At 40.8% G+C, this 25120-nt stretch overlaps 1 protein-coding gene across 1 annotated transcript in view; it reads right to left on the bottom strand.

Annotated features, from left to right (window-relative positions):
* LOC126251969 (cholinesterase-like) overlaps positions 1-25120 on the bottom strand; it is a 108929-nt gene that overhangs the window by 1567 nt on the left and 82242 nt on the right. The window contains exons 8-9 of the mRNA XM_049952734.1: positions 16780-16909; positions 10738-10870 (exon numbers count right to left, since the gene is read on the bottom strand). Of these exons, the coding sequence (XP_049808691.1) occupies positions 10738-10870; positions 16780-16909 (263 nt within the window). The remainder of the gene's footprint in view (positions 1-10737; positions 10871-16779; positions 16910-25120) is intronic.

Below are 25120 nucleotides of genomic sequence, written 5' to 3'. Positions count from 1 at the left end.
GCAACGGTGAGGTGTAAGGAAGCGACTTAAAATGAAAGTTCATTCTGCACAAGCACTCTATTAGCAGCCGAAAGGATGTGGCTTTCGAACAGGAGCCGCAAACATTTGATGACAACGCGACAAGTCAAGCGAATCCTCCGTTGGAAAACACGTCTGGTGTGTCACACACGGCATTAGTGACAGTAGGTATGTCATATATTAGGAGTCTCTTAACGTCGTACCTAATTTGTACCCGTGGTAAGTGAGTGAGGTATGACTCCCTGCCCGATATAGGTGTTTGTATGAATGTAAATGTAATCACTTCCAAGAAATGATGAAAACATAATAGTTTGTCACATAAGCAACAAATGAATGCAACAGTTTTACAATCACACAGTTTCTTTATACTCTGTCAGAACATACGTTTTTAACGTTTTGAAGTTGCGTTTGGTTTTGGAAGCTTTGACTGTTGAATTCCTTTGTTGTAACATAGTTCACTCCTGTTTATTTGTTGTTTTCATTCCTGTGAGACGTCTATGTGGTTTCTCGCCTGTTCTCACTATTTATCACGTTTACTTCCTACGGTAACGTATTATTACCACATGACTCATATTCTATAACCAGTGTATAGCATGACGACAACCAAGACTACAAAAAGGGAACAAACATTTCCATGACGGACGAACAGTTCATAATGTTGTGAAAAAATAAAATAAAAGGCGCGAGGGAATTCTGAACACAGCTTGTCCGCTTCATAGTCCAACACGGTGACCACTTAATCACGACTCTGGGCAGTTCATTTCCGCTCAATATTCCTAAATTTCTAAACTTGGACCTTTCACTGTTTCTGTTTTGTATTTTTTCACACTTCAGCACACCTTCTTCCTGTTTTCATGCGTGATCTGTGTTCAGTTTTTGACAGGCTATCACAGGTTATCTAGAGGCCCATCTTACCACTGAATCGGAGACGGATGTGATGGGGAGTTTTCTTGTAAGAATATTGCGCAAACGGTTGTCAAATGTATGATATTTTTTGTGGTAAAAATGTCACACGTTTGACAACTGGTTGCGTAGCATTCTCAGTGCCAATTGAAGAGACAGATTTACGTTGGTTTCACAACAGATAATCTCAGAAGTTCCTTGTTGTTGCTGTTGTTGTTGTGGTCTTAAATGCGAAGACTGGTTTGACGCAGTTCTCAACGCTACTGTATCTTGAGCAAGCCTTTTTGTCTCCAGATAACTACTGAACCTGCTTACTTGCTCTCTTGATATCCCTCTGCAATTCCCCCCCCCCCTCCCCACCATTTCCCTTCAATATTAAACTGAAGATTTCCTGATGTCTCAGAATGAGTCATATTAAACAGTCTCTTCTTTTCGTCAAATTATGCTACACATTATTGCCCCAATTCTATTCAATACCTCCTCATTAGTAGTGAGAACTACCCAGTTAATCTTCAGCATTCTTCTGTAGCATCACATCATTTCCAAAGCTTCTATTCTCTTTTTGTCTGATCTACTTTTCCTCCATGTTTTACTTCCATACAAGAATACATTACAAATATCTTCGAAAACTGCAATTTATATCGAGGTTAACAAATTTCTCTTCTTCAGAAACACGTTTCTTGCCATTGCCAATCTACATTTGACATACTCTCTACTTTGATCATTATCAGTTATTTTGCCGCCCAAACAGCAAAAATCACCTCATACTTTCATTGTCCCATTTCCTAGTTTAGTTTCCGCAGCACCGCCTGATTTAATTCAACTACATTCAAATACCGTTGTTTTGCTTTTGTTAATGTTCATCTTATATCTTCCTTCCAAGATACTGTCTATTGCACGCAACTGCACTTCTAAATCCTTTACTGTTTGACAAAATTACAATGTCACTAGCAAACATCTGAGTTCTTACTTATTCTATTTGAACTTTAACTCCTCCTTCACATTTTTCTTTTGCTTCCTTTACTGATTGTTCTATGTACGGTCTGAATAACATTGGGCATAGACTACAGCTCTGTCTCTCTCTCTCTTTCAATCACCTCTTCCCTTTCATGCCCTTCGACTCTTATAATTGGCATCTGGTTTCTTTTAGTTGCCGCATTTTATCCCTTCTATCTTCTGAATTTCAAAGAGTGTATTCCATTCAACATTGTCAAAAGTTTTCCATAAAAGCTATGAACACAGTTTTGCCTTCCTTTAACGTTTCTTCTAAGTTAAGTCATAAAGTCTGCACTCCCTCGTATGTTACAGCATTGTCTATTTATCTATTGGAACCTCTGCTGCCAAACGGATCTTCCCCGAGGTTGGCTCTTCTCCATTCTTCTGTAAATTATTGGTGTTAGTATTTTGCAACCATGAATTATTAAGCTGATATTTCGGTAATATTCACACCCGTCAGCATCTGTCACCTTGCTCACCAGGTGGAATAGTTTTGCCATGGCTGGCTCTCCAAACGATATCAGTTCTGAGCAAATTACGTCTGACCAGGGGTCTTGTTTCAGCTTAGATCTTTTACTTCTCTGTCATATTATTCTCACAGTATCGTACCTCCCATCTCATATTCATCTATTACCTTCGCATAATATTGCCTTCAAGTTCATTTCGACAAACTGCAGGGGCGGATTCCTGAGTTGAAATCAAAGAAATAAGGTCCTATGACCATATGGCCGGAAGTGCATCGTTGTCGTTGTAGATGACGTTAATGAATGAGTTCGTCTGACTTCATGTCATGCGTTCCTTGTAAGTTACATGCTGTGTGATTGACGAAGCGTACCGAAAGCAGCAGTATGGTCCGGTTTTCACGTCGGCAACAAGCCGAGATGGAAACGGTCGAGAGGTAGCACCAAAACAAGTACCCTCACAGACACAAACCACACCAAACAACATTTCCAGCCCTTTTTGAGCGTTTGTGTGATCACGGGTCCTTTACAGACAGATGATTCTGCAGGAAGGTGACGGATTTGGAGGACCAGATTCTACAGGACATTGAGGCGAGCCCTAGTACAAGCTCCAGACAAGTGGCACGCCAACATGGTGTAAGCCGAAATAAGATTATGTGCAGCCGTATGTACTGCATTCCATGGAGGCCGCTTTGAACATCTATTGAGACTGTGTTCCGGGACGATTTTTTTTTTGTCACAGGCACATTGTCCATTTACATGTTAATAGGACATTTTTTCCTCCATTTCCAGTCAGAAATCCTTCGCTGCACTTCATCGGTTTTATCAATGTTCACGCATTACCTTTCCCTGGTACAAGTTCCCATCTTAGCTCTCGATATTCACATAGCTGTTTCTCTTTCCTCCAAGGCCTCTTTAATCTTCCCATAGGCAGTATCTGTCTCTTCACTATTTATGCATGCTTCTGTAGTCCCGCGTTGCTCCTCTAGGCACTCCTGCTTAGCCATTTGGCCCTTTCAGTCAATTTCACACCTGCTTCATTTGAAGTTTTATATTTTCTCCTTTTATCAGTTAAACTTAATATCTCCTGTGATATCCAAGGGTTTCTAATGGGCCTTGTCTGTTTATCTACTTGAACCTCTGCTGCCTTTACTATTTCATCTCTTAAAGTTTGTCACAAGTCTTCTACTGTATACCACTCTCCTGTTTCAGTCAGTCGTTGCCTAATGCTCTCTTTGAAACTCTCAACAATCTCTTGTTCTTATAATTTATCCAGGTCCAATTGTGGCGTTTATGCTACATCTTCTCCTACATTTCATTATCTTTTTACTGCTACATTTTTTTCATTCAGCGTGGGAAGATTTACTGTAAGGTAGAAGCGTACACTTCACGTCACGCAACAGATGGTCAAAGAGCTTGAGACCGGTGCTGGAACCTTACAGACAACAGGGACTCGCCTGGAAGGCTTTGTTCAGAAGGGCATCACTATCAGCATTTTCAATATTAATATGCACCTCCAACTGTTCTTGTGACGCTACTTGCACTGATAGCAGTAACTTTCAAACTTCACGTAAAAAGAAACAGAAATTCAAGTTGATGTTGAGACTTGATAGTCACAGATGTAACAACTGACCTAAGGCAGCATGCGTCCACTAGTTAAGATAGCTCACCAGGAATCTATGTTCGGTTTCCGGGCAGGCACCTCGTACTTTAATGTCTCGAATGCGATTTCTAGTAAAAACTAATTGAATCGTTAAAAGCTGCTTCGAAGAACATTTGTGTGATATCGTGTGAACTGTGAGATCGTGTGAAGCATTTTTTGTGACTTTTAGAGTGTTCTACAAACAAAACGTATCCAAAAACAAGTATTGACAGCAGAATGGCTCTCAGAAATTTTTTCTTTATATCATTGTCATACAAATAGAAATAAAAAACAAGTGGCCTCCTAAATTCCGTAATTTTTAATTATTTAGTGGCACTGAATTCTTTCCGATTTGCCAGTTTGTAATGCACTGTTTCCTGCATTCACACTGAAGCGTGCGGCCTGCGGAGAAGAAACTAATTTGGATGACGTCTACAAGACAAGATGTAAGCGAGTTGCATTCAGGAGTGCTACGGAAAATGAGCGCTGGTATTACTTGCTGAAATTCATCTTGTTGGATACTGGCACATCTTTTGGGTGGGAAGTGATATAATCAGGAACCCAGAATGAAGCATATGAGGGTTAAAATTTGAGTTTGCCGTGTGACTGCTAACATTACGAAAGTTGGAGGGGTTAATTAATCCACTTTGCATTTTTCCTATTACCACCAGGAACGTTACACCGTCTCCTTAATTTCCTACATTTTTGCAAATTCTTCAGTTTTATTCTACAATTAATAATCAATAAACTGTGACCAGAGTCCACATCTGCTCCTGGAAATGTCTTTTGGTACCGAAATCTCTTTCTTGTTAGTATATAATCATTATGAAACCGTCCAATGTCTGCACGTCTCTTCAACGTATACAATCTACCTTACGATTCTTATTCCGGTAGTCAAGAGGTAGCGTCTTCCATTAGTAATCAAAACGTTCTCGGCCCCGGGTTCGAACCTCGCCACTACTTAAATTTTGAATAAAAATCGTTGATAATGGCGGCCAAAGACTACCGGTGTAAGAAGTCACCCTTATTCTGCCAACGGTCTTGTCGAAGAGGGCGAAGGAGCGGACATTGTATCAGGACACTCTCTTGCACTTGGTTGCACTTCGGGTGGGGAAATTGCCTCTAAAAAGTGGAAGAATCAGCAATGATCAACGGCATGAGGATGCAGAAGGCAATGGAAACCACTGCATCAAAGATACCTAACGTGTATCCACAAGATATGTGCCCTGTAATTGAAAAAGTATCATGATGATTTTCCATTGGAAAAAGACTCCGGACTAGCCCCCTATTCGGATGTCCGAGAGGGGGTGCCGAGGCGGAGGTGACCATGAGAAACAGAATGAATAATCTACGAAAGGATAACGTTCTACGAGTCGGCATATGGCATTTCAGAAGTTTGAACGTGGTAGGCTAGCTAGAAGTTCATAAAAGGAAAATGCTAAGGGTCTGTCTAGATATAGTGAGGGTCATTGAAATGAAATGGAAAGAAAACAAGGATTTCTGATCAGACGAGTAGAGGGTAATATCAACAGCAGCAGAAAATGTTATAACGGGAGCAGGATTCTTTACGAATAGGAAAGTATTACAGAGAGTGAGTTCCCGTGAACAGTTCAGTGATATGATTGTTCTCATCAGAATCGACCGCAAACCAACGCCCACAACCGTAGTTCAGGTATACATGCCGATGTCGCAGGCACAATATGAAGAGGTAGAGAAAGTATATGAGGATATTGAACGGGCAATTCAGTACGTAAAGAGAGAGAGAGGAAAATTGTCATGGGGGATTTGAAAGCAGTTGTAGAGAAAGGTGTAGAAGAAAGGATTACGGGAGAATATGGGTTTGGTAGTAGGAATACGAGAGGAGAAAGACTAATTTCAGATGTTAATAGCGAATCCTCTGTGCAAGAATCACAAGAGGAGGAGATACACTTGGAAAAGGCCGGGGGATACAGGAGGATTTCAGTCAGATTACGCCGGCCTCAAGCAGATATTCCGCAGTCAGATATTGGATTGCAACGTGTGCCCAGGAGCATATACGGACTCAAAAATGGTTCAAATGGCTCTGAGCACTATGGGACTTAACTTCTAAGGTCATCAATGCCCTAGAACTTAGAACTAATTAAACCCAACTAACCTAAGGACATCACACCCATCCATGCCCGAGGCAGGATTCGATCCTGCGACCGCAGCGGTGATGTTGAAATGAGGCTGAAGTTTAGTCAGGAGGAATCAGTGCGCAAAGAAGTGGGGTACGAAAGTACTAAGGATTGATGAGATACCTTTGAAGTTCCCTGAGGCTATACATACCGCGATAATGAGTACATAAGTAGGCAGTTCAGTTGAAGAGGAATAGGTATCTCTAAAAAGGGCCACTTCAGATGTTGCAGAGAAAAACGTGGGTACAAGGAAAGAAACTGAGAAGAAACCACGGGTAACAGAGGAAATACTTCAGTTGTCAACGAAACAAGGAAGTACAAAAATGTTCAGGGAAATTCAGCAAAACAGAAATACAAGCCACTTAGGAATGAAATAAATAGGAAGTTTAGGGAAGCTAAGGTGATATGGGTATATGAAAGACCGTGAAGAAATCGAAAAATGATTGTCGGTGGGACTGACTCAGTACTTAGAAAAGTCAAAACAACCATCGGCGAAATTAAAAGCAAGGACGGTAACATTAATAGGGCAAAAGGAATTCCACTGTTAAATGCAGAGGAGAAAGCGGATAGGTGGAAAGAGTACATTGAGGGTCTCTATGAGGGGGAGGGCTTATCTGATGACGTTATAGAAGAAGAAACAGGAGTCGCTAGGGGTGAAATAGTGGATCTAGTGTTAATTCAGAGTTTAGAAGAGTTTTGGAGGACTTAAATGAGGCACAAGAGATTGATAATATTCCATCGGAATTTCTAAAATCACTGGGTAAAGGGGCAACGAAATGACTGTTCACATTGTTGTGTATAATGTATGAGACTGGCAATATACCATCAGACTTTTGGGAAAACATCATCTTCACAATTCCCAAGACTGTAAGAACTGATAAGTGCGAGAATTATCGCACAATTGGACTAACAGCTCATGCATCCAAGTTTCTGACAAGAACAATGCACAGAAGAATGGAACACAAGATTGAGGATCTGTTAGCTTAAGGAAAGATAAAGGCACAAGAGGTTCAGTTCTGAAATTGTGGTTGATAATAAAACCAAGGCTGAAGAAAAATCAAGGCACGTTCATAAGATTTGTCGATTTGGAAAAAGCGTTCGACAGTGCAAAGTGGTGCAGTATGTTCGAAGTTCTGAAAAGAATGTGGGTAAGCTATAGGGGAAGACTGGTAATATACAATATGTACAAGAACCAAGAAAGAACAGTGAGAGAGGAAGACGGAGAACGAAGTGCACAGATTAAAAAGCGTGTTAGACATGGATGAAGTCTTTTGCTTCTGCTATTCAATCTGTACGTCGACGAAGCAATGACGGAAATAAAAGAAAGACTGAAAAGTGGGATTAATCCAAGGCGAAAGAATATCAATGACAAGATTCGCTGATATTGCTATCCTGAGTGAAAGTGAACAAGAAGTAAGCGATCTGTTGAATGGAAAGAGTGGTCTATTGAGTACAGAATATGGACTGAGAGTACATCGAAGAAAGAAGAAAGTAATGGAAAGTAGCACAGATGGCAACAGCGAGAAACTTAACATCAATATTAGTGATAAAGAAGTAGATTAAGCTAATTAATTCTGATGCTTATACCTACGGCCGACGGAGCACGGAGAACACAAACAGCAGAGTAGGATTGGCTAGAAGGGCATTCCTGGCCAAGAGAAGTCTAGTAGTGTCAAACATCTGTCTTAATTTGAGGAACAAATTTCTGCGAATGTACGTTTGGAGCACAGCATTGTATGGCAGGGAGGTATGGACTGTGGGACTACTGGAAAGAAAGAGAACAACATCATTTGAGATGTGGTTTTATAGACGAATTTTGGAAATTAGGTGGACTGATAAGATAAGAAGTGATGAGTTTCTCCGCAGAATCGGCGAAGAAAGGAATATGTGGGAAACACTGACAAGATGAAGCGACTGGACGATAGGACATCTCCTAAGACATCGGGCAACAACTTCCGTGGTACTAGAGGGAACAGCAGAGGATAAAAACTGCAGAGGAAGACAAAGGTGGAATGTATCCAGTAAATAATTGAGGATGTGGTTTGTAGGTGCTACTCTGAGATGAAAAGGTTGATACAGGAGAGGATAATAATGTCTTTTAACTCACTTACATTCTTTCAATCTCCTCGTCATTTTCGGAGCTGTTGAGATATATAATTGTACTAGTTTGTTGGGTGATGGTTTTTTGTCTACAGAGTGAATTATCTAAAACTCGAATATTTCGGAAATGGAAAGTGCTATTGATGTGCAGTTTCACAAAAAGGATTGGTAGTCAGTGGCTCGTATTGGTAGCCAATAAACAGATTGTCATAATACTTAGCCGGCCGGGGTGGCCGAGCGGTTCTAGGCGCTACAGGCTGGAACCGCGTGACCTCTACGGTCGCAGATTCGAATCCTGCCTCGGGCATGGATGTGTGTGATGTCCTTAGGTTAGTTAGGTTTAAGTAGTTCTACGTTCTAGGGGACTGATGACGTGTTAAGTCCCATAGTGCTCAGAGCCATTTGAACCATTTTGTAATAATACTTAGAAAGTGTGTTTTTTTAACGGAACAGTGCCTATTGACACTAGCAAACTAAAACTAGACTAAATTAGAATGTTACTGTCGTTCGTTGCAGAATTCTAGTGAGAATCTTTTACGAGATATCTTATTTTGAAAAATTTCATCACCGACCTCATTTGTGCATTTTAACTCGCTTCGTTGCTAGGTACGATGTTACGTTTACTTACAGTGTGCTTGTGTGTCCCTTGAGTGCATTGCGACTTGCTAGTCAGCTAGTGTGTGAGAGTCCAAGCAGTTGCTCTTGAGAGGACGATGGGATTTACCAGTGCAGAAAACGTATGGTCATAGTGTGTGGAGAGTGTTCTAGTACGTTATATGCAGCAAGATATCCCAATAGACGTCAATCATCTCGGCAGTTATTTATCAACCCCTGCAACCTGTTACGTGGAGATGGAAGTGTAACACCTAGACAACGTAACAGAAGGAAACGATTGACGACAGAATAGGGTGAAATTATTCTTCTTGCTACAGTTGCAGTTAGTTCCCGCGGAATATCTGAGGATGTGGTATGAGTCAGGCAAGTGACCTACGGATTCTCCTTCGACATGGGTTGCACCCCATTCACATCAGAGGACCAGTTCAAATGGCTCTGAGCACTATGGGACTTAACATCTGAGGTCATCAGCCCCCTAGACTTTAGAACTACTTAAACCTAACTAACCTAAGGACATCACACACATCCATGCCCGAGACAGGATTCGAAACTACGACCGTAGCAGTCGCGCGGTTCCGGACTGAAGCGCCTAGAACCGCTCGGCCACCGCGCCTGCAGAGGACCAGTACCTTGGCCAGCCAGTTCCCTGAATTTGACGTCTGTAGACTTTTTACTGTGGGGAATGCTGGAAGACACTGTCTACAAGGACATACTAAATACACCCGATGGTATGAATCTACGTATACTTAGACATATCCGTTGAAATGCTAACAAGTGTGCAGCTGTCGTTTGATACCAGTCTTGTAAGCTGTCCTGTTACCAGTCAGAATCCACACAACTGGTGTATGCTTTTGTGTTGTTCTTTAGTGTGTATAGTGTGTACCACCACAGTTAGAGAGCAAGTGCCGGTGTTGGAACAGTGCTGGTGTTGGAACCTTTCAAAATACACTATCTTGTAAACAACTCACACTATAATCCTGAACCAAACAGCACTGACATTCTAATTTACTCTACTTCTAGTTTGTTAATGTCAACAGGCATTGTTCCCTTAAAAAGTGTATGTTTGTACTAAAATACATTTTCTAAGTATTATTACAATCTGTTGATTGGCTAACAGTACGAGCTCCTGACTCGTGAGTGCCGCGGTGACATCCAAAGATGACCTGTTATGAAACGAAATAGCGTCGCAGACCATCACTCCTGGTTGTCACGCCGTATGGCGGGCGACAGTCAGTTTACTACCCCGCCACTCTCCACTGCGTCTGAAGATACGTCTTCGGGCTGTAATCTCATTTACTGAAGTAGAATTGTCTTTAGTGATGAGTCCCGCTCCGAACTGAGCCCAGATGACCAGAAGAGACGTGTCTAGAGACACGAGTCTCTCCCCGGTTAAGAACATGTGGGGCATTAATGGCACGACCCTAAAACCAACTCGTGTTTTTGACGACCTAACGCGCGAATTGGACAGGATTTAGCGCAGTAGCTCTCAGGAGGGCATCCAAAAAGTCTACCAATCAATGCGAAGCCAAATAACTGCTGGCATAAGGGCCAGAGGCGGACCAACATGTTTCTGACTTGCTCAATTTGTGAAATCATCCTATATTTGTGCACATGTTCATCATATCTACCGATTTCCGTCCCATTAGGATAATTCCTTCGCGGGGCGACGGTTTTTTTTCCTTACAGTGAAATCGTTGGTGATTTCTGCTAATACAAACAAAAAGATGACTCGTTTAGCGCAACTGAATGTTCAATTTTCTGAGACAAAATGGTTTATTTATTGGACATTTGTATTGTATTTGCTCACTCCAAAATACATACTAAAGCAAGTAAATGTTCAACGTACCCATACTTAGCGAAGTTGGTCCAGTATCGCAAAATATTCCTGCGCACTCTCTCTTCCTCTGAGTCGGGATCGAAGTTGTACACAGTGTCCTTCCTGAGGAAGAGGAAGGGCTGCTCACCAGAATGTTTTACACCTGGAATAACATGACAGTGGATAATAATAGAATCATAATTCTTGTCGCCATGATTGAAATTCAATTCAGATATGACAAAAATACTCAAAACATCTTAAACAAAAATTTACCACCACACGCACTAACTTTTTGCAAACTTAATCGCTGGATAAACATATTGTTACAGTACCGAACTGAACACAATGTGAACAAGCGCAAACAGAAAAAACTTCTCTACTTGTAATGATTTACATTAATTTCACATTTCTTAGTTACTGGATAATTTACTTCTTTCTGAATGATATTAGTGATTACTATTTACATGAATAACATACAAAAATAGAAAACCGAGTTGCTTTGGTTTTTAGTTTTTGTTTGGTACTTTCTGTCAAACCTTATCGTATTTTCCTTTTAGCGTTGTCCGCTAAGGGGGAAGATACGACTGGTTGTTAAATATTGCAAGAGAACCTTTTACTGTCGCAGCACATCCTGCACACATCAAGAACGATCCATTAAAATTATCACTTCCTGTTGGATAAACAGTTTCCAGGGGGCTTAACGCCAATATCGATTGTTACAAAACTCGATATGCGAGCCCTCGAAATAACTGTCACATGCGATAGGAATCCCTACCAGTACAAAAAACGCGATACATAGCTATGGCACGGAAAAAGTCTTGCCCATGAAATCAGTATTAATATAACTTTACTTACACAACTGAATTTGTGGTACAAACAATTACTAAGGGATTTTTCTTCAGGCTGTGAAATAATTCCTCTAGTGTATCATCAAGCCAGTTTATTATCCAATCGTAGAATACTTACTGTTCGGTTGTACTGAAAAATACAAAATTATTGTTCTATAGTTTCTTCACACAAGTTTCCTGACGCGCCCGTTTTACAAATACTTTGTGATGCAGTGAAGGATTTATATATTAATTAACTAAGGATAGTACATTTTTAATTATTATCTCGTGATATTCTTATCACGATTCAGTCTGTGCTGCCAGGTTTACCTGAGCCACAAAATAACAGGTTCGAGAACTTCTGTAGACAAATCGGTGGACAATTACTCGTCTGGAGAACACAATGCTATTTGTTTATGTATTCTACAGAAATCACATATAAAAAAAAGATTTATCACAAGCAGCACGTCAAATGCAAGAACAGTACAGATGATTAAGCTTTCATACTATTATATTTACATCAATGTCTGGCAGAATGAACTGTTTTGTAAAGCTACTACGATTCCCAACGGAGAATACCTGGCAAGGTTTCGAGTCTGAAAGGCAATGAATGCTTTGCTCAAGTTGTACTTGTTTCGTTTCGATACAAAGCTACCGTTCATTGACATTAAATGCTGGAGAAACATGGGAAGAATTGATGCTGAGTGTGACGTGCAATAGAACACTGTGCTTTTTGCGTGGTACAAACACTGAAATGTTAAAGTATGAAACCATACAGTGCGGAAGTTCGGCTTCAATAGTTTCTCTAAAGTGATGATCGGCACCAGTAGCACCCACAATTCCATCTACTCGCATCGCAACTGATATACAGAGTGTAACGAAACAATACCGACAAATCCCGACGGACGCTGGATGTCTTGAGTAACAAATTAAGGATGGAAACATATGTCCATAAAAGTCATCCAATGAGCTAAAAATCGTCGACGCTGCAAAAGCTTGCAGCTAGACCACCTATTCAGCAGGAAACATCACCTGGCGGAACAAACAACATTTTGAACACTGTCCGATTCATAGTGTGAAGTTCCATCGGCTGTCCGTCAGCATACGAGCTCACGTTTGCTACAGAAGGGGTGGCTAGCAGCAGCCATTGACCCCAGGCAGTATAATCTCAATTACAGCCACAGGAATTTGGCATCACGCACATTTTCTGCAAAGCAGTGCTTTTAATCAAAACGAATCAGCCTGTACTGTAAACGGATTAACCTTGCTCTTGGAGTAGTGGTCAAATCTTGCACTAAAAGATGAGGAGTTACATAGTCCATGGCAAACATGATCACAGTGACATCATGACATTTCGTGGCCCAACACGCAGGTTTCGATGTGGTCGCCTTTCCTCCCCCTTTGTGTCACAAGATGCACACAACGCTAGATTTGTCCCGCCGAAAAATGAAACCAGAGTACTAATGTCTTCCTATGTACCATTATTCTGGTTATTTACACTTCTCGTAAGTTTATGCTTATATACATGTTTGTATGTATGTAACGCCTACGTTATGTACTTTTCGGGAACATGAAATATATAAGGTATTGTAGATATCTGAAATCGACTGTCTCAATTCACTAGCGTGGTTAAGTGGAGCAGAAGCAAAAAGTATTTACATTTGTTACGAATTAGCATTATGAGTGTAGACTAGTAGCAGCTGTTGACGCAAAACCAAACTGACTGTATTGGAGCTTATTAAAATAAAGCAGCAGGCATCATAGATTGTATCAGCTGGTGTCATTTAGTAGAAAAGGGCACAGTAAAAAAGAATAACTAGAATCGAGCTTTAGGGCTGAAAACATACCAAATTTATCTTACATGACAAATTATGCACAAAAAAATAAAATAAAACTGTGAATGAAAGTCAAAAAGACGTAAACTGAAGTATTTGGCAAAAAAAAAAACAATTGCGATGAAGGAAGACTATAAAAACGATCAGCTCTAAAAAAACCTGGCTACAAGTGGGGAATACAAATAAATCAGCATTTACTCAAAAAATCGATGTAAAGCAACCAAACATTGGACATTGGACTTCTCGGAGGAGACGATAGACTCTAGGGCACATTGCTGTGTATCTAAATCTGGTGTATTGGACATTGTGTATCCAGCAACAGAAAAGCTGTATGCATAGTTTAAAACCAACAGGCTAAATACATGGCCACAATGTAAAAATGGGTCCCTTGTTATTGCAATTATCTTATAAAATGTTATGTACAAAAAAACAGTGCCATTAGGGTTTTCTGCAGAATTCTTGGGGGGGGGGGGGGGATATTCGGAACTGTGACCATAATTTTTTTTCGCAAAAGGCCAAACATTTTTTTTTTACAAGATCAAAATTTCGCATAGTAATATTGTTTTCTAGAAATGCCGCAGAACTATTCCAATTTTGTACAGAGAACTCTAGAACTAAAACATGTATATCAAGAAATCTGCAAAAACTAAGTATTTCTCGAAAGTCAGGTGCCAACACACCGGATTCACAATATTCTGCAATAGCGCCCGATGCCGACATCAGCCCACATAGTTTTGACGCACGGTTATACCATAATCGAAGCTGCTCCGTTGCTGATTGGTCCGCTATCTGAAAATGCTCAGGAAGCTCTGAATAAGGATAACCGGCGTTACAGAGATTTTACACGCAAATATTCCCGGGAGTAAACGATACAGGTCTTATTCCATCGGCTTCTGACATCTGCGAGCCCGTCATCTCAAGAGTTCAGAAAATGACAATTGAAAAAGATAAGATTAGATGCTTTCTGAGGTAAAGGATCAGCTTTTTGAACCGTTTTCCAGTGAACAACCGATAGCGACACTTCTGAATGCAATATCGATACAAGCGACGTATGAGACTATGATTTCGATTGAAAAATGTAAAATATCAAATAAAACACTTCAGTAAGGTAATTTTAACTTCTAATTCGTTATCAACGACCTGACGTCAGCACCTCGTGGTCTTGTGGTTAACGTTGCTGTCTTTTGACCTCGAGGCACCGGTTTCGATTCCCGTCCAGGGCAATGATTTTCTCCTTTCGAGACAAGATGTGTGTGTAGTCCTCATCATAATGACAAGCACGTCGCCGAGGTGGCGTCAACTAAAAAGACTTGCGCCCGCGACCGAATTCCCCAGCAATCAAATGGTTCAAATGGCTCTGAGCACTATGGGACTCAACTGCTGAGGTCATTAGTCCCCTAGAACTTAGAACTAGTTAAACCTAACTAACCTAAGGACATCACAAACATCCATGCCCGAGGCAGGATTCGAACCTGCGACCGTAGCGGTCTTGCGGTTCCAGACTGCAGCGCCTTTAACCGCACGGCCACTTCGGCCGGCTCCCCAGCAATCTCACAATTTCTTACACGCGAATTTTTACTCGAATCATGGAGCAGCGGCGGCAGTACCGGTGTAATCGCTTGTCATTGTTTTAAACAAAAAGTTAAACATAGAACCTTCTAACACCTGGGCGTCTTGGACGGGAATGAGTACATCATTGTCTGCACCAGAGCAGTTAAGAGGGTGGGGGAAAATCCTTTGTCTGTTTTCGCTCGGTTCAGGAAGGAGGGAGAGTCGCAGAGTCGCAGAAAATTCTTTGTCTGTGGAGAACTATCCCCGGAAGGGGGGGGGGAGGGGGGGGGGAAGGGAAGGGGACAGGCAGATCTCAAGTGGGAGGTGGCAATGCAGTACTCCTCCGCTGGTGGAGAAACAAGTCCTTTGTTGGCGGGCTTAGCACCATAGTCTCTCTATTGCTTTGTATTTCATGACTGTTAAGCTCACCTGACAAAAAAGTAAGCAATACAAGCATCATCTAATACCGGGTAATTGCGCCCTTGAATTTGATAATCGCCTGGATTCGATTAGGAACTGAGTCCAGAAGACTGTATAGGTACGTTCAATTCAGGTCAAGCCACAAGCTGAGGATTTCATTAAGCAGCTCTCCCAGACTGGGATGATGATGATGATGATGATGATGGCGGCGTTTCACCCTCTGTTCAGAAATGTCCCACGGACAGATCAGGTGAATTTGCAGACCATTCGAGATGTAATAGGGTGAGGAAGTGTTCAGAAAACTGGTTACATTCTCTTCCAGCCCTATGAACGTCGTTGTGTCGTCTTGAAAACAAGGGTATCCATGGCCTCTTGTGAGATGACCGACTTCAAATGGTCATTACATGCATTCCCATCCCAATGTTCTGTCGCTAAAATTTCACTAACAGGTTGGGATAGACCTTCATTCACTGCCTACAGCATTCCTATTGGTTTTTGAAGCGATTTTGATTCACAGGCCGCGAAACGCGTCTCCAGTCCCTCTCAGTCAGGATTTTTATACTCTCACAATTCTGATGTCGTGTTTCGTGGTCACGTGAGCTAAACCACTGTTTGTGGATATGCTGGACAGTCCGCCGCCTAACTCAAAAAAATCCAGCAACCTCACACACCATATGGCCACGGGCGCAACCAAACACAGTTGCCCGTTTTTGTCACTGTCACGTCTTTAATTTGTCCATATTTACGTACATAGTTCACTTGAAACATAAATCTTCGTTGATCCATTATGGACCGTGGGACAACGGCTGGCATGTACTTCATCTCTAGGTGGCCAGGCGACACAGAGTCTGTGTCGCCTGGCCACCAAGAGCTGTTGCATAACGATTTGATTCACGGATCCAGTTATATGGCTCCTACCGTATATATCGATTTTACGACTATGACGTGTGGGACCTGAAGATGGCATCAATGTAATGCCGAAACTGGTAGCACATGGAAGTTCATAAAATAAATTTCTACAATACATACGGCTGTTGGTAAATTATTGCATCATGAAACATAAATGTCCCACTGATCGCTACTGCCCTGTGCTCACGTAGAGACAGTGCATACGCGGTTGAGCATGTGACACGAAAGCTGCGCCACCTGTAAAGGCGCAACGATTCATCTCTGCGTGGCACCGGAGTGACTAATTTTTTGTGTGGTGCTCTTATTTATTCGCATACTGACAATCATGCTGGTTCCCTTTATTCCGTTGTGTGGTTCATTTGTACTTTGGTATGACTGCTATATGGACAAAACGTATGCAAAACACCAACACGTGGTCTTAAGTTTAAACCGTCAGAAGTTAGAAAAAGGTAACACGATTTTTTAAATATATATTAGAATACTGAGTTTTGTACTCATCAAATTGTTTGCGCTCCGTTCTCAGAACTTACCCCATTGAGTGACGTTTACATTCTTTCCACGGTAATCAAACTCATAGTAGAAGACGGGCAGCTCTGTCATTTCCGTCACTCGCCTCACGAGCGCATCAGTCGGCTCCAAAAAACGCAAATCGTTGCTGAACTGTTGCAGTGAAACAAAAAAAAAGTAATAAAACTCACATTTATCATACACTGTAGGAAGTAAAAATCAGCTAACATCTTCAAGAACTGTTAGTTCAACACTAATGATCAAGGCTCTCGTAAGTCATACGTAAAGCCACATAACAACTAATAACTTTATCTTGTAAGTCTTCCATTTGGTCCGTGCTTGCATAGAAAAACAGTAATACGGGAATTGTGAATCCATCTTGATGCAAAACACTTTTTGTTATTTATTTACTTATTTATTCCCCAAACTAGTTTCAGCGACAAATATCGCCATCATCAGTGGGTTCTTTAAATCTAAAACATGCAAAAAATAGAAAGGTTAATAAAACACTTAACACATTATTACATGTGCACTGTTTGTGTTTTAACTATTTTTTTTGTGGATATTTTATTACTACTTTATTTACTGCACAATACAATATGGTTTTAAGAATTGTTGTCGCTGTTTGCGGCATATTTCCAGTACTTTTTCTGTTGCTGTATTTCTCGACATACCTCACGTCATCTGCAAATGTGTGAGCGGCTGTTGGTAAACAAATACTAAAATGTGAACTTACGTACGTCAGCCTTATACAGTTGGGATTGCGGTGGTGTTGTGGATCCAGTTTTGGTGTGTACTAGTATCTTCAGAAAACAATATTTAAAAACAAACAGTGCAAATTTAATAATATGTTACAGTGTTTTATTAACTATGCTATTTTCTGCATGTTTTACATTTAAAGAACGCACCGATGAAGGCGATATTTGTCGCTGGAACTAGTTTGGGGAGTAAATAAGTAAACAAATAACGAAAAGTGTTTTGCATCAAGGCGGATTCACAATTTCCATGTTGTTGTACATCACAACTATGTTACCTACTCTGCTGTTCTTATTTTGTATCACAATGTCGTCGAAATTTTCGAGCTGAAAAAACTCAGGCAATTATAGAAGCACATTAGGAAAATACTAGGGAGCGGTCTATATTTTGGTAACAACGTACAACAAAATATTTTCAAACGAAGACTCAGCTCGGTCACAACTGAAAAGCTAACAGATTTGACAGTGAAATGTTAATTACCATCAGTTGTGTAAGACACGTGAAAGAGCATTAAAGTTCAGTCGATCATTATCTGTTATTTCGAGTAATTTTATACTATCAAACATGATTCGTCTGACAATTCCCACTTGCTAGTCATCAATCATATTCTACTCTCGCTCTTTTTCGCTTCATATTTGTGATATGCACTTGTTCGTATGCAGTTGAATGTATGAGATGTAGTGCACACGTTCGTGTTTGTTATGTGCACCTTTTTTCATATTTGTTTTCGATATCTAAAAAACTTGATTGTCTGGTGTCCTTTTTCTGATGAGGAAAAAAAGGACATTTTGAACAATGAACCAACGGGCTACCTTCTTATGGGCTGAAATGAAACTTCATGAAGATGGAAGATCAACTCGTCCCATAATGAACAATACCAATGCCCAGGTCTCTTACAATTGCAAAGAGCATCGTAAGTACCTCCATAGCTTGTACACTTTCCATCAGTCCTGTTGTTGTTGTTGTGGTCTTCAGTCCTGAGACTGGTTTGATGCAGCTCTCCATTCTATCCTATCCTGTACAAGTTTCTTCATCTCCCAATACCTACTGCAACCTACATCCTTCTGAATCTGTTTAGTGTATTCATCTCTTGGTCTCCCTCTACAATTTTTACCCTCCACACTGCCCTCTAACGCTAAATTTGTGATCCCTTGATGCCTCAGAACATGTCCTACCAACCGATCCCTTCTTCTGGTCAAGTTGTGCCACAAACTCCTCTTCTCCCCAATTCTATTCAATACCTCCTCATTAGTTATGTCATCTACCCATCTAATCTTCGGTATTCTTCTGTAGTACCACATTTCGAAAGCTTCTATTCTCTTCCTGTCCAAACTATTTATCGTCCATGTTTCACTTCCATACATGTCTACACTCCATACAAATACTTTCAGAAACGACTTCCTGACACTTAAATCTATACTCGATGTTAACAAATTTCTCTTCTTCAGAAACACTTGCCTTGCCATTGCCAGTCTACATTTTATATCTTCTCTACTTTGACCATCATCAGTTATTTTGCTCCCTAAATAGCAAAACTCCTTTACTAATTTAAGTGTCTCATTTCCTAATCTAATTCCCTCTGCATCACCGGACTTAATTCGACTACATTCAATTATTCTCGTTTTGCTTTTGTTGATGTTCATCTTATATCCTCCTTTCAATACACTGTCCATTCTGTACAACTGTTCTTCCAAGACTTTTGCTGTCTCTGACAGAATTACAATGTCATCGGCGAACCTCAAAGTTTTTATTTCTTCTCCATGGATTTTAATACCTACTCCGAATTTTTCTTTTGTTTCCTTTACTGCTTGCTCAATATACAGATTGAATAACATTGGGGAGAGGCTGCAACCCTGTCTTACTCCCTTCCCAACCACTACTTCCCTTTCATGCCCCTCGACTCTTATAACTGCCATCTGGTTTCTGTACAAATTGTAAATAGTCTTTCGCTCCCTGTATTTTACCCCTGCCACCTTTAGAATTTGAAAGTGAGTATTCCAGTCAACATTGTCAAAAGCTTTCTCTAAGTCTACAGCCGGCCGAAGTGGCCGTGCGGTTAAAGGCGCTGCAGTCTGGAACCGCAAGACCGCTATGGTCGCAGGTTCGAATCCTGCCTCGGGCATGGATGTTTGTGTGTCCTTAGGTTAGTTACGTTTAACTAATTCTAAGTTCTAGGGGACTAATGACCTCAGCAGTTGAGTCCCATAGTGCTCAGAGCCATTTGAGTCTAAGTCTACAAATGCTAGAAACGTAGGTTTGTCTTTCCTTAATCTTTCTTCTAAGCTAAGTCGTAAGGTCAGTATTGCATCACGTGTTCCAATATTTCTACGGAATCCAAACTGATCTTCCCGGAGGTCGGCTTCTACCAGTTTTTCCATTTGTCTGTAAAGTATTCACGTTAGTATTTTGCAGCTGTGACTTTATTAAACTGATAGTTCGGTAATTTCACATCTGTCAACACCTGCTTTCTTTGGTATTGGAATTGTTATCTTCTTCTTGAAGTCTGAGGGTACTTCGCCTGTCTCATACATCTTGCTCACCAGGTGGTAGAGTTTTGTCAGGACTAGCTCTCCCAAGGCCATCAGTAGTTCTAATGGAATGTTGTCTACTCCCGGGGCCTTGTTTTGGCTTAGGTCTTTCAGTGCTCTGTCAATCTCTTCATGCAGTATCGTATCTTCCATTTCATCTTCATGTACATTCTCTTCCATTTCTATAATATTGTCCTCAAGTACATCGCCCTTGTATAGACACTCTATATACTCCTTCCACCTTTCTGCTTTCCCTTCTTTGCTTGGAACTGGGTTTGCATCTGAGCTCTTGATATTCATACAAGTGGTTCTCTTTTCTCCAAAGGTCTCCTTAATTTTCCTGTAGGCAGTGTCTATCTTACCCCTAGTGAGATCAGTCCTACACTGTAAAAATATGCCACAAATTAACCAACTGTAGATAAAAAGTAAGGATTACAAATGAATCTTGCTTGACGTTGCTTGAAATTGCGAAATATCACACAAACCATCCAGTACACAAATTCATAAATACCATCAAAGATAATGTAACACACCACAAATAAGTGAATACTGGGAATATATCTAAAACCTGATAACAAATTTAAATTCAATATGATAACGTTTACACAACAAAGAATCATCTGTTATTAGAGACACAATGACGACTGTATCTTACTGTAAGGAGGTAATGCAGAAGAAATTAGAAAAGTGGAAGAAACGATATCTTCAACACAACATAATGACATGTTTAATGACAATATCGAAACAAACAACCAAATAAATTTCCTTGACTTGGTGATAAGTAAATGCAATGAAATATATAAATTTGCTACTCATGAGATACCAACTATTACTAACGTAGTTATTAATGCAAGGTAGATTCACCCACAGCTAAACCAAGATAGCTTAGTTTAGAGCCATTCTCTAAGAATTCTTACATTTGCAACATGTTGTTGACAATAATAATTATTTCATGAGTATTTTCTATAAATTGTATAAGATAATAAAGAATCTATTTACACTAAATCTCCAATGGCATCTATGAAATGGGTTACCAGTCAAAAAAAGAAAAAAGAGAGATCGAAGAAGAGAAGGAAGTATATGCTTCAATGATATAACAGACATGTTTCAGACAAAATAGGTCAATGGGTTCTCATACACACGATAAAAAAGTAGGTTTTTAAGTTGAAATATACAGTATAGTATGCCAAAAATGATAATATTAAAGTTCTGCAGCGTATAAACAAATCTGCGGTTGTTGTGATAAAGTTCATTTCTTCCAAACTTGCATAAACTTCATTACACAACACAATTAATATTGGTACAATCATGTTGATAAGACAATATGGTGAACACATCACCACTGGTATTCAATGATCAGTATTCAGTAACCAGTATTCAGTCAGCTCATTAGCAGAAAGACACTCTGTGTAATGTATCGGCAGAAAAATCAATAACTGAAATCTACACTCTTAATGAACAACATGAATTTTATCCTCACAATTGACAATTATAAAGACTTGTTACAACAGACTACATTGTGGTAGTTTATATATAATGTTTTGAGAGCCTCTATCCTTATTCAATGGACTGCTGGCCAGTGACAACATCAGTATGATCCACCAATATCAGTACAAACTAGTGGCCCCCCTCACTGAAAACTAAAGGTTCTCCTGCACCCCAGCCTTTTCTAAGGTTCCTGTATGTAGAAGGACTGCCTGAATAGTAAGATAACCGCTGAGGTCACCTTGACCATCCAGTTCAACATATCTGTGTTTGTGCTTTCAGACATATTTTACATAACTGCTACTACTTTTAACATAACAGTTAATATTCATATGTAAGTAATTCTCACTCTTTCAAGTTCAAAAGTTAGTCACTGCATTGCACCTTTTACATCAGCTTAGTTCACATTTTTGACTTTCCGTTCTGACATTTAAATATTCTAAGTACATTTTTTTAAGATCTGTCACCAGCCCGCCCACCAGTGCCAAGATTTCTAAATGATAGTCATTATTTAAATCTCATGCACATTTTAAGTCAGTTCAGTTAAAAAGTGTGTCCTCTACATTGTTTCCTTATAAAATTGTCATTTGTATGTAACTGGTTTATGTTCATATTACGTAAAATCGGAAACACCATCATTTATATTTTCTTCTTGTAGATCTGATGGTTGCCGTAAAGTTGAAATCAGGTATCCGTTCAAATATATCAAACATACTAAGACTGTGAATTCTGCGATGTATTAAGTTAACGGATTGTTGACACTGCCATCAAATCTAGAACAGCATTAGTTAGACATTCTGCAGGAACTTGTATCACTTCTACACACAAGCTGGTGGAAATGACCCCTATGGAATAGTCTGTTAGGCGACGTATTTAATGTTGGCTGCATGCAAGCGATAGCAAGTACTGGATGCTTATGCTCTAAATGTGAACAACATCAGCCAGCATGACCGAAAAAAAATCAGTTCATGTTCCATACCAAACTACTCATTTGGACAGTGTGACCATCTTGAAAATGTTTATACTTAGTGGTGTCTATTTTTCTGCCATCTATCACATCTGATACAATGATACAAACTCTAGTACGGATTTTCATAAGTGAAGGATATCCACATACAACTGTAAATAACAACCGTCAGCAGCTAACATCACATTAGTTCAATGAGTTTTGCACTGGCAATGACATCAAAATGTTGCTTGGTTAACATTCCACCCACAGAGTAATGGGTAATAATGAGAGAGGGCACATTCAAGCATAAGCTGAATATTTCACTAGGGAAGGTGGGGAAGGAAACACAGAAGCAACGTTTTACCTATTCTTTAGCACATATCACATAATCCCAATAAACGAAAAAGCCCATCGGAGACACTTAATGAAAGAAGAGAATCTTACTACACCTACTCCACTCCATTACACACGCCAAGCACCTCTTGTTTCAGGATGGGTGATGAAATTTGGTCCTGTACGTTTGGTAGGTCAATGTAGTGGGCTCCAACTGTGATGGATGCCACCAATGGCCAAAGAATGTACATTTTCGTTGACAGACAGGGCATCACACGGGACCAGAAAAACCAGCTGTAGCCACAGTAGTCCCATCAACAACCACGTTAAAAAATATTAAGCTACCAAGGTAAACGCCAGGGCAACACTGTGAGGCATGAGCAGATATCCTCAACGGCGAGAGGCCAGCAGATTGTAACATCCCTTCACGGTCTTTTGATACACGGCAGTCAATTGCTTGAATGACACATCTCATTTTTTAGTTTCATAATATTCTCTAATTCATTTGATTTGAGTTGCATTGAAGCTAGTTGCCGGTTTTCACTCTTGTGGATTGGCAGTCAGAGGCCGAACTGGTAGCCAATAAACAGATTGTAGTAATACTTAGAAAGTTTATTTTTGTGCAAATATACACTTTTTAAATGGAATAATGCCTATTGACGTTAACAAATTAAAGTAGGCTAAATTAGAACGTCAGTGTGTTGGTTGCAGTATTCTAATGAGAGTCCTTTACGAGATATCGTATTTTGAAAAATTTCCACACCGTTACTTGTTTCTGCAATTCAGCTTACGTCATTGCAATGTACGATGCTATGTTTGCTTACAATATGCCTGTGTTTCCTTGAATGCATTGCATCTTACTAGTCAGTTAGTGTGTCACAGTCCATACAGTAGCTCTTGAGTGCATGATGGAATTTAAGAATGCAGAAAAAAACAACATGCTCTTAGTGTAAGGAGAGTGTTAGAAGAACGCAGTTCGTTCTTGTACGTTGTATGCAGCAAGATAATCCAATAGACGTCAACCATCTCGGCAATTATTTATCAACTTCTTCAACCAGTTACGTGGAGGTGGTAGTGTAACACCCAACCAACGTAATAGAAGGAAACAAGTGACGACAGAAGAGGGGGAAATTAATGTTCTTGTTGCAGTTGCTGCTGCTGATCCACAGCTTAGTTACCGCGGACCCTCTAACCTAAAAAGTAGTCCCCGCCACACAGCCCCAGCTACCCGTGTAGCAGCCTCCTGCGTATAGTGGACACCTGGCCTATTCAGCGAAACCCGAAACCCAACCATCCTTTGGCGTAAGTCGAGGAATCTGCAGCCAACATGGTCGCAGAACCGTCTGTGCCTCTAATTCAGACCCTCCACTCGGCTCTTTAGCAGAGGTCCGCATTCGGTCCTGTCGACTATGCTGCAAATGGTTAGCTCTGTTTTCATCTTGCAAGCAAGACTGGCAGCCTTTAGCACTTCTGTTAGCCGATCGAAACCAGAGAGAATCTCTTCTGATCCAAAGTGACACATATCATTGGTACCGACGTGAGCAACCATCTGCATTTGGCTGCACCTTGTGCTCTTCAAGGTATCTGGGAGGACCCTTTCCACATCTGGAATGACTCCGCCCGGTATGCACACGGAGTGCACATTAGTTTTCTTACCCCTCTTGTCAGCCAAGTCCCTAAGGGGCTCCATAACGCGACTAACGTTGGAGCTCCCAACTACCAATAACCCCACCTTCTGTGATTGCCAGGATCTTGCAGGCTGAGTGGTTTCCTCTGAAACAGGACAGGCGACAACACCTCGCTCAGCGACAGTATCAGCCACAAACAGCACCTGGAACTTGTTTGTGAGACAAACCGGGGAGGGACCGATGACCGTAGCAGTCTGGTCCCTTTAATCCCACAACCACAAACCACAACCACAAACTGGGGAGGTCTTAGGTGCGGCCGCCTGGGAAGTCTTTGGTCGCCTGCTTCGCCCTGGGGCGACCTCCCACTCGACCACAGGTGAGGGGTCTGCCTCAGTGCGAGCAGTAACTGGGTTGGCCACCGCTGAGGACCGATCAGAGGACTCGGACGTGCTGGACGTCCATTGAATCCCCTTGGCCGGCCCACAAGTGGTGCCCATCCAATGCAGCCTCAAGCTGTGTGACCGAAGCAATCACAGCCTGAAGCAGAGAGCGAAGTGTCACCAACTCGGCTCGCATCCGCACACAACAATCTCAGTCCCTGTCCGTACTAAACACCGTGGAAAACTAAACTATGCAGATAAACGGACTATCGGCACGTGCTGCGTAACTCTACTGTAGACCCCGA

The sequence above is a fragment of the Schistocerca nitens genome, chromosome 4, assembly GCF_023898315.1.
Source record: "Schistocerca nitens isolate TAMUIC-IGC-003100 chromosome 4, iqSchNite1.1, whole genome shotgun sequence".
Taxonomy (NCBI): Eukaryota; Metazoa; Arthropoda; class Insecta; order Orthoptera; family Acrididae; genus Schistocerca; species Schistocerca nitens.
The sequence above is the reverse complement of the archived record's forward strand: the minus strand, read 5'-3'. Positions and strand labels throughout refer to the sequence as shown.